Below are 18143 nucleotides of genomic sequence, written 5' to 3' on the forward strand. Positions count from 1 at the left end.
TTCCACATGCAACTGTTTTCTCCCTCCAACCCTCTTCCCTCCTTGCTCTCAATCCCCCTCAACTCACCTTACTCCTTCTCCTTCCACCCCACTGACACAACTCCTTTTCACCTAACCTTTCTCTTCTCGTTTCCCATCCTCCAAAACCTTTCCTACTAACTTTCTACCTCCCACTCCCCCTCTCAAATCTTCCCCAAACCCCTTTTACTCCCTCCTCCCCACACCCTTCCTCCCTCTTCCCACTGGCCCAAATATTCCTTCAGCCCCTTGTCTATTTTGGGTTTTTTTTTGTTCTAATTTCATCTTTCTTGTAAAAATTGTGCATACGGTAATTTGTTTTTCTTGTGAAAGCTGTTTATCTGATGCCATGTACTATACCTGTAATGCTGGTCAACACTGATGGTAATTTATTTGTAGGAATACAGAGCTTTGAGGCAGTAAAATCTTGACTCATTGATTTTCTTAAAAATTCAAAATTCTATTAAATACATATCAACATATTAATGAAATATTTAATTTTGTGTCATGTACTGAACCTTCTCTGTCTTTTTTTATGCTCACTTTGACTACTAAAACTTGGAGGCACCTTCACAACCTTCCACAGCCCCCGATGACCCTTTGATTTCAGTTTCTGAGGCTGATGTGAGGGCATCCTTCAGGAGGGTGAATCCACAGAAAACATCCAGCCCTGGCTGTGTGCTAAAGACCTATACTGATCAACTGGCTGGAGTGTTCACTGATGACTTTAACCTCTTGCATCAGCAGTCTGAGGTACTAAATCACTTTAAACAGGCTTCAATTATACCAGTACCTAAGAAGAATGTGGTAACCTGACTGAATGACTGTCATCCAGCTGCATTTACAGTATATCCACTGTAATGAAGTGCTTTGAGAGGCTGGTGATGAAACATATCAACTCCTGCCTGAGAAGTGACCTGGATCCACTCCAATTTGCTTGTTGAAGCAACAGGTCCACAATGCATGATATTTCATTGGTTCTTCACTCAACCCTGGAAGATGCATACATCAGGATGCTCTTCATTGATTACAGCTCGGCATTCAATACCATTATCCCTCAAAACTAATCAATAATCTTCAATACCTTGAGTTTGATACCACCTTGTGCAACTGGATCCTCAAATCTCTCACCAACAGACCCCAGTCAGTTCATATCGGCAGATTCTCTCCCACAGTCTCCATCTGCACAAGCTTGTGAGCTTAGCCCCTTAATCTACTCACTTTACACTTATAACTGTGATGCCATATTTAAGTTTGCCTACACCACTGTCATTGGCTAATTCAGCATATGGGGGAGACTGAAAATCTGGCTGAGTGGTGCCACAACAACAACCTCTCACTCAATGTCAGTAAGATCAAACAGATGATTATTGACTTCAGGAGGAGGAAACCATAGGTCCATGATCCAATCCTCATCAGGGGATCAGAGGTGGAAAGGGTCAGCAACTTTAAATTCCTTGGTGAAACCTTCTGTCCTGGCTCCAGCATGTAAATGCCATGAAGAAAGCACAGCAGTGCCTCTGAGTTCTTAGAAGTTTGCATAGATTTGACATGTCATCTAAAACTTTGACAAACTTCTATAGATGTGTGGTGGAGAGTATATTGACTGCTTGTATCACGGCCTACTATGGAAACACCAACACCTTTGAATGGAAAAGTATACAATAAGTTGTGGATACGGCCCAGTCAATCACGCGTAAAGCCCTCCCCTCCACTGAGCACATCTACACAGAGCGCCGTTGCAGGAAAGCAGCACCCATCATAAGGGACCCCAACCATACAGGCCGTGCTCTCTTCTCACTGCTGCCACCAGGAAGGTGGTACAGGAGCCTCCTGACCTGCACCACTACGTTCAGGAACAGTTATTACCGAGGGCTCTTGAAGCAGAGGGGATAACTCACTCCATCATTGAACAACTTCCAAGGATTCTTCTTCTCATGCTTTTGATATTGATTGCTTACTTGCTTGTTTTGTTAGTTATCTAAGTATTTATCTATTAGTTAATTATTTTTGTATTTGGACAGTTTGTTGTTTTTTGGGCACAATGCTTGTTGTCCTACCCTGTGGGTGTGGTCTTTGGTACCAATGACATGGGAAGAAAAAGCAATGAGGTCCTGAAAAGAGAATTTGGACAGCTAGGTAGAAAGCTGAGAAGCAGGAGCTCCCGGGTAGTATTCTCTGGATTGCTGCCTGCACCACGCGCCACTGAGGGTAGAAACAGGGTAAATGTGTGGCTGAGAAGCAGGAGCTCCCAGGTAGTATTCTCTGGATTGCTGCCTGCACCACGCACCACTGAGGGTAGAAACAGGGTAAATGTGTGGCTGAGAAGCTGGTTCAGGGGGCAGGGCTTCAGGTTCTTGGATCATTGGGATCTCTTTTGAGGGAGGTGTGATCTGTTCAAAAGTGACGGGTTGCACTTGAACACGAGGGGGACCAATATTCTCGCGGGCAGGTTTGTTAGAGCTGTTAGGGAGGGTTTAAGCAAGCAACGCTGGAGTGAAGGAACTCAGGGTAGGACGGACAGTAAAAAAGAAAAGATAGCGTGCAGTCAGATTGTCAGGAAGGGCAGGCAGGTGATGGGACTTGGTTGCAAATCAAATCATTAGGGGTGCAGAATTAGAAAGGATAGCACCAAGGTGTTGTATCTAATGTGCGTAGTGTAACAAATAAGGTGGATGATCTTGTTGCAATATTACAGTTTGCCAGGTAAGATGTTGTGGCCATCATTGAATCAAGGCTGAAGGATGGTTGTAGTTGGGAGCTGAATGTCCAAGGTTACACGTTATATCAGAGAGACAGGAAGATAGGCAGAGGGGGTGTTGTGGCTCTACTGGTAAAGAATGGCATCAAATCAGCAAAAGATTGGAAGAATTTGAATCCTTGTGGGTTGAGTTAAGAAACTACAAGGGTAAAAGGACGTTGATGGTAGTTATATACAAGACTCCCGACAGTGGCTGGGACGTGGACCACAGGTTACAGCAGGAAATAGAAAAGGCGAGTCAAAAGGGCAATGTTATGATAGTCATGGGAGATCTTAACATGCACGTCGATTGGGAAAATTAGGTTGGTAATGAATCTCGTGAGAGTGAGTTTGTTGAATGCCTAAGAGCAGTTTGTCATTGAGTTTACTGGGCGATCAGCTATACTGAATTGGGTGTTATGTAATGAACCGGAGGCGATTAGGGAGCTTAAGGTAAAAGAATCCTTAGGAACCAGTGATCACAATATGATGGTGTTCAACCTGAAATTTGATAGGGAGAAGGTAAAGTCTGATGCAGCAGTATTTCAGTGGAGTAAGGGAAATTACAGTGGTATGAGAGAGGAGTTGGCCAAAGTAAATTGGAAGGAGCTGCTGGCAGGGATGTCAGCAGAGCAGCAATGGCGTGCGTTTCTGAGGAAAATAAGGAAGGTGCAGAACATGTGTATTCCAAAAAAAACTACTCAAATGGTAAAATAGTACAACCGTGGCTGACAAGGGAAGTCAAAACTATTGTAAAAGCAAACGAGAGGACATACAACAAAGCAAAAATTAGTGGGAAGATAGAGGATTGGGAAGTATTTAAAAACCTACAGAGAGCAACAAAAAAACAATGAGAGGGGAAAAAAGATGAAATATGAAAGCAAACTAGCAAATAATATCAAAGCGGATAGTAAAAGTTATTTCAAGTATGTTAAAAATAAAAGGGAAAGGAGAATGGATATAGGACCACTGGAAAATGAGGCAGGAGAAATAATAATGGGGACAAAGAGATAGCTGATGAACTAAATGAGAATTTTGCATGTCTTCACTGTGGAAGACACTAGCAGTATGCCTGATGCTGTAGAGTGTGAAAGAAGAGAAGTGACTGCAGTTACTATTACAAGAGACAAGGTGCTTAAAAAGCTGAAAGACCTAAAGGTACATAAGTCACCCGGACCAGAGGAACTGCATCTTAGGGTTCTGAATGAGGTAGCATTAGAGATTGTGGTGGCATTAGAAATTATCTTTCAAAATGGACTTCAGTAAGGCTTTGACAAGGTTCCACATGGAAGGTTAGTTAGGAAGGTTCAATCGTTAGGTATTAATATTGAAGTAGTAAAATGGATTCAACAGTGGCTAGATGGGAGATGCCAGAGAGTAGTGGTGGATAACTGTTTGTCAGGTTGGAGGCCGGTGTCTAGTGGTGTGCCTCAGGGATCTGTACTGGGTCCAGTGTTGTTTGTCATATACATTAATGATATGGTGGTAAATTGGATTAGTAAGTATGCAGATGATACTAAGGTAGGTGGCGTTGTGGATAATGAAGTAGGTTTTCAAAGTTTGCAGAGAGATTTAGGCCAGTTAGAAGAGTGGGCTGAAAGATGGCAGATGGAGTTTAATGCTGATAAGTGTGAGGTGCTACATTTTGGCAGGAATAATCCAAATAGGACATACATGGTAAATGGTAGGGCATTGAAGAATGCAGTAGAACAGAGTAATCTAGGAATAATGGTGCATAGTTCCCTGAAGGTGGAATCTCATGTGGATAGGGTGGTGAAGAAAGCTTTTGGTATGCTGGCCTTTATAAATCAGAGCATTGAGTATAGGAGTTGGGACATAATGTTAAAATTGTACAAGGCATTGGTAAGGCCGAATTTGGAGTATTGTGTGCAGTTCTGGTCACCGAATTATAGAAAAGATATCAACAAAATAGAGAGAGTACAGAGAAGATTTACTAGAATGTTACCTGGGTTTCAGCACCTAAGTTACAGGGAAAGGTTGAACAAGTTAGGTCTTTATTCTTTGGAGCGTAGAAGGTTGAGGGGGGACTTGATAGAGGTATTTAAAATAATATGGGGGATAGATCGAGTTGACGTGGATAGGCTTTTTCCATTGAGAGTTGGGGGCATAAGTTTAAGGGTAACAAGAGGGGGAATTTCTTTACTCAGAGAGTGGTAGCTGTGTGGAATGAGTTTCCAGTAGAAGTGGTAGAGGCAGGTTCAGTATTGTCATTTAAAGTAAAATTGGATAGGTATATGGACAGGAAAGGAATGGAGGGTTATGGGCCGAGTGCAGGTTGGTGGGATGAGGTGAGAGTAAGCGTCGGCACGGACTAGAAGGGCCAAGATGGCCTGTTTCCGTGCTGTAATTGTTATATGGTTATAAAAATCATTGGACTCTGGTAAAGTGCCAAAGGACTGGAAAATTACAAATGTTACTCCACTCTTTAAGAAAGGAGAAAGGCAGCAGAATTGAAGTTATAGACCAGTTAGCCTGACCTCAGTGGCTGGGAAGATGTTAGAGTCAATTGTTAAGGATGAGGTGATGGAGTACTTGGTGACACTGGACAAGATAGTACAAAGTCAGCATGGTTTCCTTCAGGGAAAATCTTGCCTGACAAACCTGTTGGATTTCTTTGAGGAGATTACACATAGGATAGATAAAGGGGATGCAGTGGATGTTATATATTTGGACTTTCAGAAGGCCTTTGACAAGGTGCCACACATAAGGCTACTTACCAAGTTAAGAGCCCATGGTATTACAGGAAAGTTACTAACATGGTTAGAGCATTGGCTGATTGGTAGGAGGCAGCCACTGGGAATAAGAAGATCCTTTTTCTGGTTGGCTGCCAGTGACTAGTGGTGTTCCACAGGGGTTGGTGTTGGGACCACTTCTTTTTATGCCGTATATTTACATTTACATGATGGGATAGATGGCTCTGTTGCCAAGTTTGCAGATGATACAAAGATTGGTGGAGGAGCAGGTAGTGTTGAGGAAACAGGTATGATGCAGAGGACTTAGACAGATTAGCAGAATGGACAAGAAAGTGGCAAATGAAATACAATGTTAGAAAATACACAGTCACGCACTTTGGTAGTAGAAATAAATGTGCTGATTATTTTCTAAACAGGAAGAAAAACCAAGAATCTGAAATGTAGAGGGACTTGGGAGTCCTTGTGTAGTACACCCTGAAGGTTGACTTGCAGGTTGAGTCGGTGGTGAGGAAGGCAAATGCCATGTTAGCATTCATTTCAAAAGGTCTAGAATACAAGAGCAAGGATGTGATGCTGAGGCTTTATAAGGCACTGGTGAGGCCTCACCATTAGTACTGTGAGCAGTTTTGGGCCCCTCATCTTAGAAAAGATGTGCTGGCATTGGAGAGGGTCCAGAGGCGGTTCACAAGGATGATTCCAGGATCGAAAGGGTTATCATACAAGAAAAGTTTGATGGCTCTGGTTCTGTACCCATTAGAATTCAGAAGGATGTGGGGCGGATCTCATTGAAACCTTTCTAATGTTGACAGGCCTAGACAGAGTAGATGTGGAAAGGATGTTTCCCATAGTGGGAGAGTCTAGGACAAAAGGGCATAGCCTCAGGATAGAGGGGAACCCCTTTGAAACAGCAATGTGGGGAAATTTCTTTATCTAAAGGGTGGTGAATTTGTGGAATTTGTTGCCACATACAGCTGTGGAGGCCAAGTTGTTTGAGGTATTTAAGGCAGAGCTTGATAGGTTCTTGATTGGACATGGCATCAAAGGCTATGGGGAGAAAGCCGGGAACTGGGGCTGAGGAGATTTAAAAAAAAGGATCTGCCATGATTGAATGGCCTATTCTGCTCCTGCGTTTTAAGGTCTTTCACTGATTTTTCTGTGTATCTTGTATTTACTGTGACTGCCTGCAAGAAAAGAAATCTCCGAGTGGTGATTTCTCCATGTTTAACCTCTCTATCCTACTCCAGTTTCTCTTTCAGTTAATGCTGACTCCAGCTCAGCTCTGGAAGGGTGGTGAATTTGTGGAATTTGTGGAATTTGTTGCCACATACAGCTGTGGAGGCCAAGTTGTTTGAGGTATTTAAGGCAGAGCTTGATAGGTTCTTGATTGGACATGGCATCAAAGGCTATGGGGAGAAAGCCGGGAACTGGGGCTGAGGAGATTTAAAAAAAAAGGATCTGCCATGATTGAATGGCCTATTCTGCTCCTGCGTTTTAAGGTCTTTCACTGATTTTTCTGTGTATCTTGTATTTACTGTGACTGCCTGCAAGAAAAGAAATCTCCGAGTGGTGATTTCTCCATGTTTAACCTCTCTATCCTACTCCAGTTTCTCTTTCAGTTAATGCTGACTCCAGCTCAGCTCTGGAACTGTGGAGGGCATCAGCATTTCTGTCAATCTGGTTCCCTCACATAAAACAACATGGCAGCCAAGTCAATAATGTATGGATTGCCTGCTCCACTGAGACAGTCCTCAGCCACCTTGGTCTGTCTGCCAGTCGTGTTGGTGGATGATGAACTGCAGAGACTGTCCACCACCATCCACAGGGAGTTGGGACCTCCCAATATTGAAGTGATTGGTCCGCTACAGTGTACAAATACAGAGTAATATTAAAATAGTTTTCATACTTAAACAGGTTCCTCTCTAATCCCATCCTTTAGCATGATTGAACAGTTGAAATTACTGCATGGTTTAAAGGTAACCACTCACTTCAAAATCTATCAACATTACCACGAAAGTTAAACAAAGGAAATGGCAAACAAATGGAGACTTTAACCAGACCAAGCAAGAGCAATAATTTAGAAACTTACTGAAAAAATCACCCCTAGACAATATGATGATGTAGAACATTTCAGCCCTAGTATACAGTCCACCAAAGCTCTTTCTTTACTGTAATTGTGAAAAATATATAGAAAAAAATTTAATCAGGTTAATCAGTGTCATCTGGGGCTGAAGCACGTATGGCATCAGTCATCTCGCAGTTCATATGAACCCCTCCATTGGTGCAGTCCACATCATCTTTGTCACCAATAGTCAAACGGGGAAGTTGCTTCTTTCCACCTTTCCACCTTTCCAAACATTCTCATGGGTGTGCATTATTGTATTCCTTTGTATCAGTAAAATGAGTACTGATTTTCTACAGCTCGAATTCGATTTCTTGACACATCACTATCATGGTAGTCCTCTGAGACGGCAGGTGGAGGTTGCAACAGATGCTCGGAAGTATTGCTGCGCACAGAGAGGGCAGTCTCTACTCTGTTGTTTACTGGCAGGTCTTCAGTCTGGACAACGGGTGAAAGGCTCCGAGAAACTGCACTGGGAAAGGAGTGTTGTGGCTGATCAGCATCACCACTGGGGCTGGGTTGTATCAGGGCACCTGGAGGCACGTTGCTGGATGAAGATGTACTCACTTCTGCAAAGAATCATAACAAGGAAGATATAACTTTTCATAAAGAGTCCTTGGACTTTCAAACTAACACTGACAATAGAATGTAGGATTGCATTATGCTCTCTAGCTTTGCCAAAATGGTAAGATTCATCTTTGCCTCTACTCTGTTAAACCCCTGAAGAATTAAGTATATTCTATTCTCTTCCTTCAAAGCACCACAGACACCCAGTCTGCTTAATATATTCTCAGCAAACCCATCATCCCAGGAATCAATCTAGTGATTTTCTGTTATATTTCTTCAATCACAAATAAATCCCTCTTTGGATGGGGAGACCAGGCCCATGTGTAGTATCCAGTTGCCATCTTACTAAGGTTCTATACAACTGCAGTATGATAGTGTGCCTTGTACTCAGATCATCTTGAATAAATGCTGTTGTATGATCTGTCTTCCTAACAGCCTGCTGAATCCACGTTAGCTTTCAGTGATTTATGCATAGAAAATAAAAACAGAATATACAAACTCCCTATTTTCCTCAGAGAGGGAGATGGGTACACAGAATGAGCTGCCAGAGGAAGTGGTAAAGGCAGGTATAATTACAATGTGAAGGCGAGATGGACAGGTTTACAGATAGGACAGGTTTGGAAGGATATGGATCAAACCAGGGCAAGTGGGATTAGTTCAGAAGGCACTTCAGTTGGCAGAGATAAATGGGCCAAAGGGCCCATTTCCATGCTGTATAATTCCAAGAGGAACAACCTGGTCCAGTTAAAGATGGAAACCTTTCAGTCACTCACAAGTTAATGTAAGGGGGACAGTACAGTGTTAATTGCAGGACTCTAAGGAGCATTGATGTACAGAGGGATACTGGGGTCTAAGTTCATAGCCCCTGAAAGTGGTTGCACAGGTTGATAGAGTGTTAGAGAAGGTGTACAATATGCTTGCCTTTATCCGTGAAGGCATTGAGATCTGACTGGTAAATAGTGCGGACTATTATCTAAATGGGGAGAAGGTTCAACATCAGAGGTGCAGAGGAACTTAGGAGTCCTCGTGCAGGACTCCCAGAAGGTTAATTTACAGGTTGTGTTTGTGGTAAAGAAGGCAAATTCAATGTTGGCATTTATTTCAAGGGGAATAGAATATAAATGCAAGGAGATAATGCTGAATCCTTATAAGACACTAGTCAGGCTGCACTTGAAATATTATTAGCTGTTTTGGGCCCCATGTCTCAGAAAGGATGTGTTGTCATTAGATGGAGTCCAGAGGAGGTTCACAAGGATGATTCCAGGAATGATCGATGGGGGATCTTTCTGGTACCAGAGAGGGGAGATTTCCTTTTGATCATTGGGGGATTGCTCTGTTGCTGAAGAGGGACCATAAGACATAGGAGCAGAATTAGGCCATTCAGCCCATCAAGTCTTCTCCACCATCTCATCATGGCCGCTCCCTGATCCCACTCAACCTCATACACCTGCCTTCTCACTATATCCTTTGATGCCCTGACTGATCAGAAAACAATCAACTTCTGTCTTAAATATACCCACAGACTTAACCTCCACCACAGCCTGTGGCACAGCATTCCATAGATTTACTAGTCACTGGCTAAAATTTTCTCCTTACCTCTGTTCTAAAGGGTCACCCCTCAATAATGAGACTGTGCCTTCCAGTTCTGCATATCCTCACCATAGGAAACATCCTCTCCACATTCAGCCTATCTAGTCCTTTCAACATTTGGTAGTTTTCAATGAGCCCCCCCCCCCCCCCCGCATTCTTCTGAATTCCAGTGAGTACAGGCCCAAAGCTGCCAAACACTCAAACACTTCTCATATTTAACCCCATCATGACTGGAATCATCGACGTGAACCTTCTCTGGACTCTCTCCAATGACAACGCATCCTTTCTAAGATATGGGGTCCAGAATTGTTGGCAATACTCTAATGCTGCCTGACCAGTGTCTTATAAAGGCCTGCTACTCTGCCCATAGAATGTTACCCAGGTTTTCTGCATTTTGAAGATGGACTCGGACTATTCTATACTGGTTTTCTTGCCAGAGCTTTCTAGTTTCTTTGCGTATGAGGGAGGGAGATTTGGGGGGTGGGGTCAATGTGATGTTCTGTTTTTTGTTTGTATTTTTATGTGGGGAGGAGGGATTTAGGAGTTGATGTCTGTGCTGCCATTCTTTTCTTTCTTAGTTTCGTGGCTACCTGGAGAAGAATTTCAGAGTTGTATACTTTGATAATAAATTAACTTTGAGCCTTTGTGATGACTTTTTAGAGCAACTCGTGGTTGAACCTACTTGGGAGATCAGCTGTTCTGGATTGGGTGTTGTGCAAGGACACAGAATTGATCAAAGAGCTTAAGGTAAACCTTCAGGAATAACTGATCCTAATGTGATAGAATTCACCCTGTAATTTGAGAAGGAGAAGCTAAATCAGATGTATCAGTATTACAGTGGAGTAAATGGAATTACAGAGGCATGGGAGAGGAGCTGGCCAAAACTGTTTGGAAAAGAACACTGGCAGGGATGATGGCAGAGAATCAATGGTTGAAAATCCTTGGAGCAATTCGGAAGGCACAGTTATATTCTGTACATCCCAAAGAGGAAAAAATATTCAAGTATGAACTGAATAAGTATCTTGCATCAGTCTTTGCCATGGAAGATACTAGCAGTTTTCTGGAAGTTCGAGTGTGTCAAGGGGCAGAAGTGTGTGGAGCTGCCAATACTAGGGAGAAGGTTCATGGGAAACTGGAAGGTCTGTAGGTAGATAAGTCACCTGGACCAGTTGGTGTACACCCCAGGGTTCTGAAAGAGGTGGCAGAAGAGATTGTGGAGGCATTAGTAATGATCTTTCAAGAATCAATTGATTTTGGCATAGTTACAAAGGAATGGAAAATTGCATATAACACTGCATTCTTCAAGAAGGCAAAGAGACAGAAGAAAGGATATTATAGGCCAGTTAGTCTGACTTCAGGATGTGGTTTCAGGGTAATTAGAAGCACATGATAAAATGGGCCATAGTTTCCTTAAGGGCCATAGTTTCCTTAAGGGAAAATCTTACCTGACAAATCTGTTGGAATTCTTTGAAGAAACAACAAGCAGGATAGACAAAGGAGAATTGATGGATGTTGTGTACCTGGATTTTCAGAATGCCTTTGACAAGGTGCTGCACATGAGGCTACTGAACAAGTTAAGAGCCCCTGATATTACAGGAAAGATAATAGTATAGCTAATTGGCAGGAGGCAAAGAGTGGAAAGAAAGGGAGCCTTCTTTGCTTGGCTGCCAATGACTAGTGATGTTCCACAGGGGTCTGCGTTGGGACCAATTTGTTTTATGTTACATGTCAATAACCTGGATGATGGAATTGATGGCTCTGTGGCCAAGTTTGTGGACAATATGGAGATAGGTGGAAGGGCAGTCAGTGTTGAGGAAGTAGAGAGGCTACAGAAGGACAAACATATTAGGAGAATGGGCAAAGAAATGGCAGACGGACTATAGTGTTGGGAAGCGTATGGTCATGCACTTTGGTAGAATAAATAAAAGGGGAGTCTATTTTGTAAAAGGAAAGAAAATTCAAAAGTCTGGAGGTGCAAAGGGACTTGGGAATCCTCATGCATGGTTCCCTAAAGATTACATTTCAGGTTGAGTTGATGGTGAGAAAAGCAAATGTGCTGTTAGCATTCATTTCAACAGGACTAGAATATAAAAGCAAGGATGTAATGTTGAGGTTTTTTAAGGCACTGCTGAGGCCTCACTTGGAGTATTGTGAGCACGTTTGGGCCCCTTATCGAAGATAGGCTGTGCTGACATTGGAGGGGGTTCAAAGGAGGTTTACGAAAATGATTCTGGGGTTGAAAGGCTTGTCATATGAGAAGCTTTGGATTGCTCTGGGACTCTACTCACTGGATTTCAGAAGAATGAGGGGTGACCTCATCGAAACCTATTGAATATTGAAAAACTTTGATAGACTGGATGTGGAGAGTAGGTTTCCTATGATGGGGGAGATCAGAGGAAACAGACTGAAAATAGAGGGGCGTCCTTTTAGAACAGGGATGAGGAGGAACTGTACTGAACTGTAGCCCTCATGTCGTCATAGAATGACTTGATGATACTTTGGAGTTTCGGGGGACAGCCGATCTTGAGGAATCTGAAAGAGCCCATCCCTGCTGACGAGGTCGAGTGCCTTGGTCAATTCAATGAAAGTGACTTAGAGGGGTTTCTGTTGTTCCAGGCACGTATCCTGGAGTTGATGGAGTGAGAAAATCATGTCGACAGTTTTCCTTGCGCAAAAATCACACTGGGACTCAGGGTAGACCTGTTCTGCCAGAGTTAAACCAGCAAAGACTTTGCTGACAATACTCAGGAGGGAAATACCCCTATAGTTGTTGCAGTCACTCCTATCACCCTTGTTCTTGTACAAAGTGACGATTTTGGAGTTGCGCATATCCTGTGGTACGGCTCCTTCCCTCCAGCACTGACGGAGGACCTCATGGAGGAGTGAGCTCTTGCAGTGTTTGATCAGGTCTGGAGGAATCCCATCATTGCCAGGAGCTTTTCCTGGTGGCAGACTGTCAATTGCCTTGCTGAGATCCTCAATGGTTGGTTCGGAGTCGAGTTCATCCATGACTGGTAGACAATCAATGGCTGAGCTAACAACAACATTTTCCCTCGAGTAGAGCTCAGAGAAGTGTTCTACCCAGCGTTCCATCTGCTTGCTTTTATCGCTGATTATTTCACCGCTGGATGACTTCTGGGGTGCTGTCTTGCTCTGCGATTGGCCAAGGGCCTTCTTGATACCATCATACATCGATCTCATGTTGCCTGTCACAGCTGCTGTCTGAGTGTCCTCACTGAGCGGGAGCCAGTACTCATTTGCACACTGCCTTGCAGTCTGTTGCATTTTGCTTCTAGCAGCTCGAGGAGCCTGGAATGTTTGGTCAGATGGTGAGCATTTGAACTCTGTGAGAGCTGCACACTTGGCTTCGATGACGGGAGTCATGATGTTGGACTTTGCCTCGAACTAGTCACTACTCTTTGTGGTCTTTCTTCCACAGATAGAGAGTGCTGATTCGTGGATGGTGTCATGAAGGTATGACCATTGTTCTGTTGCAGTATCTCCTTGTGAGGAGGTAGTCATAGCACCCTGTACTGACTTGATTAGGCCCTGGAGATTTAGCTACCTTCATACATTTTAAGATATTGGCACCTCATCTGCTGTAATATGGACTATCCACAATACATCCCCATTCTGAATTCTTCTCGAGGCTTCATATCCTTCTTCATGGTGAAGACAGAGGAGGAATGTTCATTTGAGAACTTTGCCAGAACCGCGGTCAGAGGAAATATCAGATGGGGTGCCAAACTGAGCAACCTATGTGCTGATGTATGTCCAAGCCACATCTGCAGCCATCATCGATGCTAGAGGGACAACTGGTGGTACTGCCCACCATGGTAAGAAGGTGCGTGAAACAATGGGGGGAGAGGACCGACAAGATCCACATTGACATGGTCAAACCATCGCTCAGGGACCTCAAAAGGTGCCAATGGAACCTGGACAGGATGGTTAATTTTTGCCCGCTGGCACTCCACACAGGCTGCAGTCCAATAATGCACATCCTTTCAAAGACTGATCCTCACAAACTTTAGTACAACCAGTTTCTGTGAGGCCTTCTGGACTGGATGCAAGAAGCCATGTAGGGAGTCCAAAACAATCCATCTTCAGTTTGCGGACACGATGGGGCGAGGGCAACCGGTTGAGACATTGCACGGAAGGGAAACCCCAGATACCCCGAACTTAATGTTAGCCAATTGCACACTAATGACTACTGTTTGGTAAGCCTGGGCCTCTGAGTCAGTAACTCAGATGGCTGCCATAACTACATAGTCAACCCCTATGTGTATGGCCTCAATGGTTGGCTGTGAAAGGCAATCAGCCACGGCATTATTTTTCCCCTTCATGTGTATATCAGTTGGGAACTTGGACGTAGGCCAATTGGCATTGCTGTCTTTCAGACTAAGGGTCTGATATATTGGTCATCGTGTGCACGAGGGGTTTGTGGTCAGTGAATGCTGTGAAAAAAGTGTGGGATGATGGGAAATCCATAATAGCGGCTACTTCTGTGGGAGGGTTTTGTACCTTCTGCGAAGATGTGATGGTTGAGGAAGTCAATGGTTGACAACCCAAGCTGGCATTCAACCAGGTTAATAATTAACTGGTTTGCTTAAATGCTTGAAAAGAGATGAGATACAAATTCAGATTTAGACATCATCCAGGTAAACAAAAAGAAAATCTAAGTCTTTTAATATAGAGCCCATCATCCATTGGAAAGTCTGTGCTGCATTTTTCAGTCCAGTGCAGGATTTCATGCACAGGTACTCAAAAAGGCCAATTGGGGTTATCACAGCTGTTTTTGGAATGTCCTCCAAGCACACAAGCACCTGATGGTACCAACTAACTAGAATGACTCTGGAAAAAAACTAACTTTCCAGCTAAACATGCTGAAAGGTCTTGGATGTATGGTATCAGGTAACAATCGGGGTAGTGGCCTCTTAAAGAGTCAGTAATCATATGGGTGACAACTACTTTCGGACTTAGGGATCATATAGAGGGGTGAAACCCAGGGGGAATTTGACCGGTGTATAACGCTGAGTCTTTCCATGTTGGCTAAATCAGCCTTCGTGGCTGCCAGCTCTACTGGGTCCAGTCTACGTGCATGGACTTGGACTGGTGGGCCAGTTGTCAACCCCATGTTTTGTGACTGTAGCGGAGAATGTGGGCTTGGTGAGGTCTGGGAATTCGCCCAGCAGTCGAATAAATTCACTTCTGGTGATGCATGCACTAGACAAAGTTGTTGTAGGGAACTTACAGGGGATACAAGGTAACTTGTCCTTGACATCCACAAGCTGGCAGTTCTTAAGATCACCTAACAATCCTTGGCATATAAGAAACCTACACCAAACAGAGGTCTACCCCTTTAGTCAGGGTGAAGTCCCATGTGTAACATCGCCCACTGAAGCAGAACGTCACCTGTTGGGGCTGCCATTGGGGGCCTTCAGTAAGGTTTTGTCACTCTTTGCCTCCTCGTCTATAGGAGTTACTGGCAGCACATTCACCTGAGCACCCATGTCACTCTTTGCCCTGAACACAACCCTGCAGCTGGAACCTATGGTGTTCGCAGACTTGCAATGTTCCGTTGTGCTGGAGCTGTTGAAGTTACAAAGGCATTCAGCACTTCCTAGTGTTCATACCAAAGTGAGCATGGCAAAAACACAAACCAGGTGTCATCTGTTTCACAGCCACAGTGTCCTTATGTTGGGGGCTTTATTGCAGGCTTACTGAGGTAGAGGAAGGAGGAGGAATGATGCAGCACTGCCTAGCTGAGTGTAGACTATCAGCCATTTTAGCAAGCTCTCTATAGTCCTTCATGGGTGCATTATCAAGGGCGTTGTGAACTTAGAACATAGAAATCTACAGCATATTACAGGCCCTTCGGCCCACAATGTTGTGCCGACCATGTAACTACTCTAGAAACTGCCTAGAATTTCCCTATTGCATACCCCTCTATTTTTCTAAGCTCCATGTGACTATCTAAGAGAATCTTAAAGACCCAAGTGATCCGCCTCGACCACCTTTCCTGGCAGTGCATTCCCTGCACCCACCACTCTCTGTGTGAAAAACTTACCCCTGGCATCCCCTCTGTACCAACTTCCAAGCACCTTAAAACTATGACCCCTCATATTAACTATTTCAACCCTGGGAAAAAGCCTCTGGCTACCCACACGATCAATGCCTCTCATCATCTTATACACCCCTATCACGTCACCTCTAATCCTCTGTCGCTCCAAGGAGAAAAGGCCAAGTTCACTCAACCTATTCTCATAAGGCATGGTACAGGAAATGTCCTTGTAAACTTGGACAGGTACATGGATGAGAGGGGTTTGGAGGGATATGGTCCAGGTTCAGGTCAGAGGGACTAGACCGAAAAATGGTTCAGCACAGCCAAGAAGGGCCAAAAGGCCTGTTTCTGTGCTGTAATGTTCTATGGTCACTGACCTCCATGCAGATTATGACCCATCTACAACCACCCTTTCCTTTCTGTGGGCAAGCCAATTCTGCATCCACAAAGCAAGGTCTCCTTGGATCCCATGCCTCATTACTTTCTGAATGAACCTCGTAAGGGGAACCTTATCAAATGCCTTATTAAAATCCACTATATCCACTGCTCTACCTTCATCAGTGTGTTTTGTTACATTGTCAAAGGTCTGTAAAAGGTGAGTTTTCGGAGATCATTATTTATTGTGTTCAGGCAGGTGTCAAGCTGAGTTACCACTATTGCAGCTGTGTAATTGTTGAGTGACGCTACCAGGTAGTAGAATTTGGTGTCGTCAGTGGTGATTTCTTGCAGCACAAACAAGGCCTCAGCTTGTACAAGCTAAGCTACAGCATCTTGCTCCCAAAACTCCAAAAGTTTCAAAGTGACTGTGATGGTCGACATAGAAACATAGAAAATCTACAGCACAATACAGGCCCTGCGGCCCACAATGCAGTTCCGAAAATGTACTTACTTTAGAAATTACCTAGGGTTACCCATAAGCCCTCTATTTCCCTAAGCTCCATGTACCTATCCAGGACACTCTTAAAAGACCCTATGATATCCGCTTCCACCACCGTCGCTGGAAGTCCATTTCACGCATTCATCACTCTCTGAGCAAAAACACCCCCCCGACATCTCCTCTGTACCTACCTCCAAGCAAATGAAAACCATGTCCTGTTGTGTCAGCCACATCAGCCCTAGGAAAAAGCCTCTCACCATCCCACACCCCCCCACCAGGTCACCTCCTATTCTCCGCTGCTCCAATGAGAAAAAGCCAAGTTCATTCAACCTATTCTCATAAGGCACGCACCCCAATCCAGGCAACATCCTCGCAAATCTCCCCTGAACCCCCCCCCTCCAGCGCCTCCAACATCCCTCCCACAATGAGGCGTCCAGAACTGAGCACAGCACTCCAAGTGGGGTCCCACCAGCGTCCCACATAGCTGCAACATTACCTCTTGGCTCTTAAACTCAGTCCCACAATTGATGAAGGCCAATGCACTGTATGCCTTCTTAACCACAGAGTCAACCTGCACAGCAGTTTTTTTTAGCTTTCGTTCCACCGAGATGCAACACTGAGTGTCATAGGAAGTCATTCCTACCTGTGGCCATCAAACTTTACAACTCCTCCCTTGGAGTGTCAGACACCCTGAGCCAATAGGCTGGTCCTGGACTAATTTCCACTTGACATGATTAACTTATTATTATTTAATCATTTATGGTTTTATATTGCTATATTTCTTCACTATTCTTGGTTGGTGCGGCTGTAACGAAACCCAATTTCCCTCGGGATCAATAAGGTATATCTGTCTGTCTGTCTGTCTGTTTGTGTCCTGTAGACTCAGACCCCAAGATCCCTCTGATCCTCCACACTGTCAAGAGTCTTACCATTAATGTTATATTCTGCCATCATATTTGACTTACCAAAATGAACCACCTCACACTTATCTGGGTTGAACTCCATCTGCCACTTCTCAGCCCAGTTTTGCATCCTATCAATGCCCCACTGTAACCTCTAACAACCCTCCACACTATCCACAACACCCCCAACCTTTGTGTCATCAGTAAATTTACTAACCCATCCCTCCACTTCCTCAATCAGGTCATTTATAAAAATCACGAAGAGAAGGGATCCCAAAACAGATCCCTGAGGAACACCACTGGTCACCGACCTCCTGCAGAATATGACCCATGTTCAGTAACTCAGAAATCGTCCCAGATCATCAGGGTTACCAACGTAGGTTTTTGCAAATAAAATGAAGTGAGGAGTTTTATGTTTAATGAAACCCATATCATATTTTATTGAACTCCAAAACCTAAACTCAAAAATGCACTTAAAATCTTTACATATTAACGTCATCACTTTAGACCAGCCTCTTAATGAGAAACCCCAACTCAATACTGTGGTTGTGAATT

The 18143-nt window shown here is 44.0% G+C and overlaps 1 protein-coding gene across 3 annotated transcripts in view; it reads right to left on the bottom strand.

Moving 5' to 3' along the window:
* Positions 1 to 386: 386 nt before the first annotated feature.
* Positions 387 to 18143, bottom strand: part of LOC140731909 (SH2B adapter protein 2) — a 172267-nt gene continuing 154510 nt past the window's right edge. For all 3 annotated transcript variants that reach the window (XM_073053879.1, XM_073053880.1, XM_073053881.1), the window contains exon 10: positions 387 to 8160. In XM_073053879.1, the coding sequence (XP_072909980.1) occupies positions 7862 to 8160 (299 nt within the window). In that variant the 3' untranslated portion in view covers positions 387 to 7861. The remainder of the gene's footprint in view (positions 8161 to 18143) is intronic.

This window comes from Hemitrygon akajei, chromosome 8, assembly GCF_048418815.1.
Source record: "Hemitrygon akajei chromosome 8, sHemAka1.3, whole genome shotgun sequence".
Lineage (NCBI taxonomy): Eukaryota > Metazoa > Chordata > Chondrichthyes > Myliobatiformes > Dasyatidae > Hemitrygon > Hemitrygon akajei.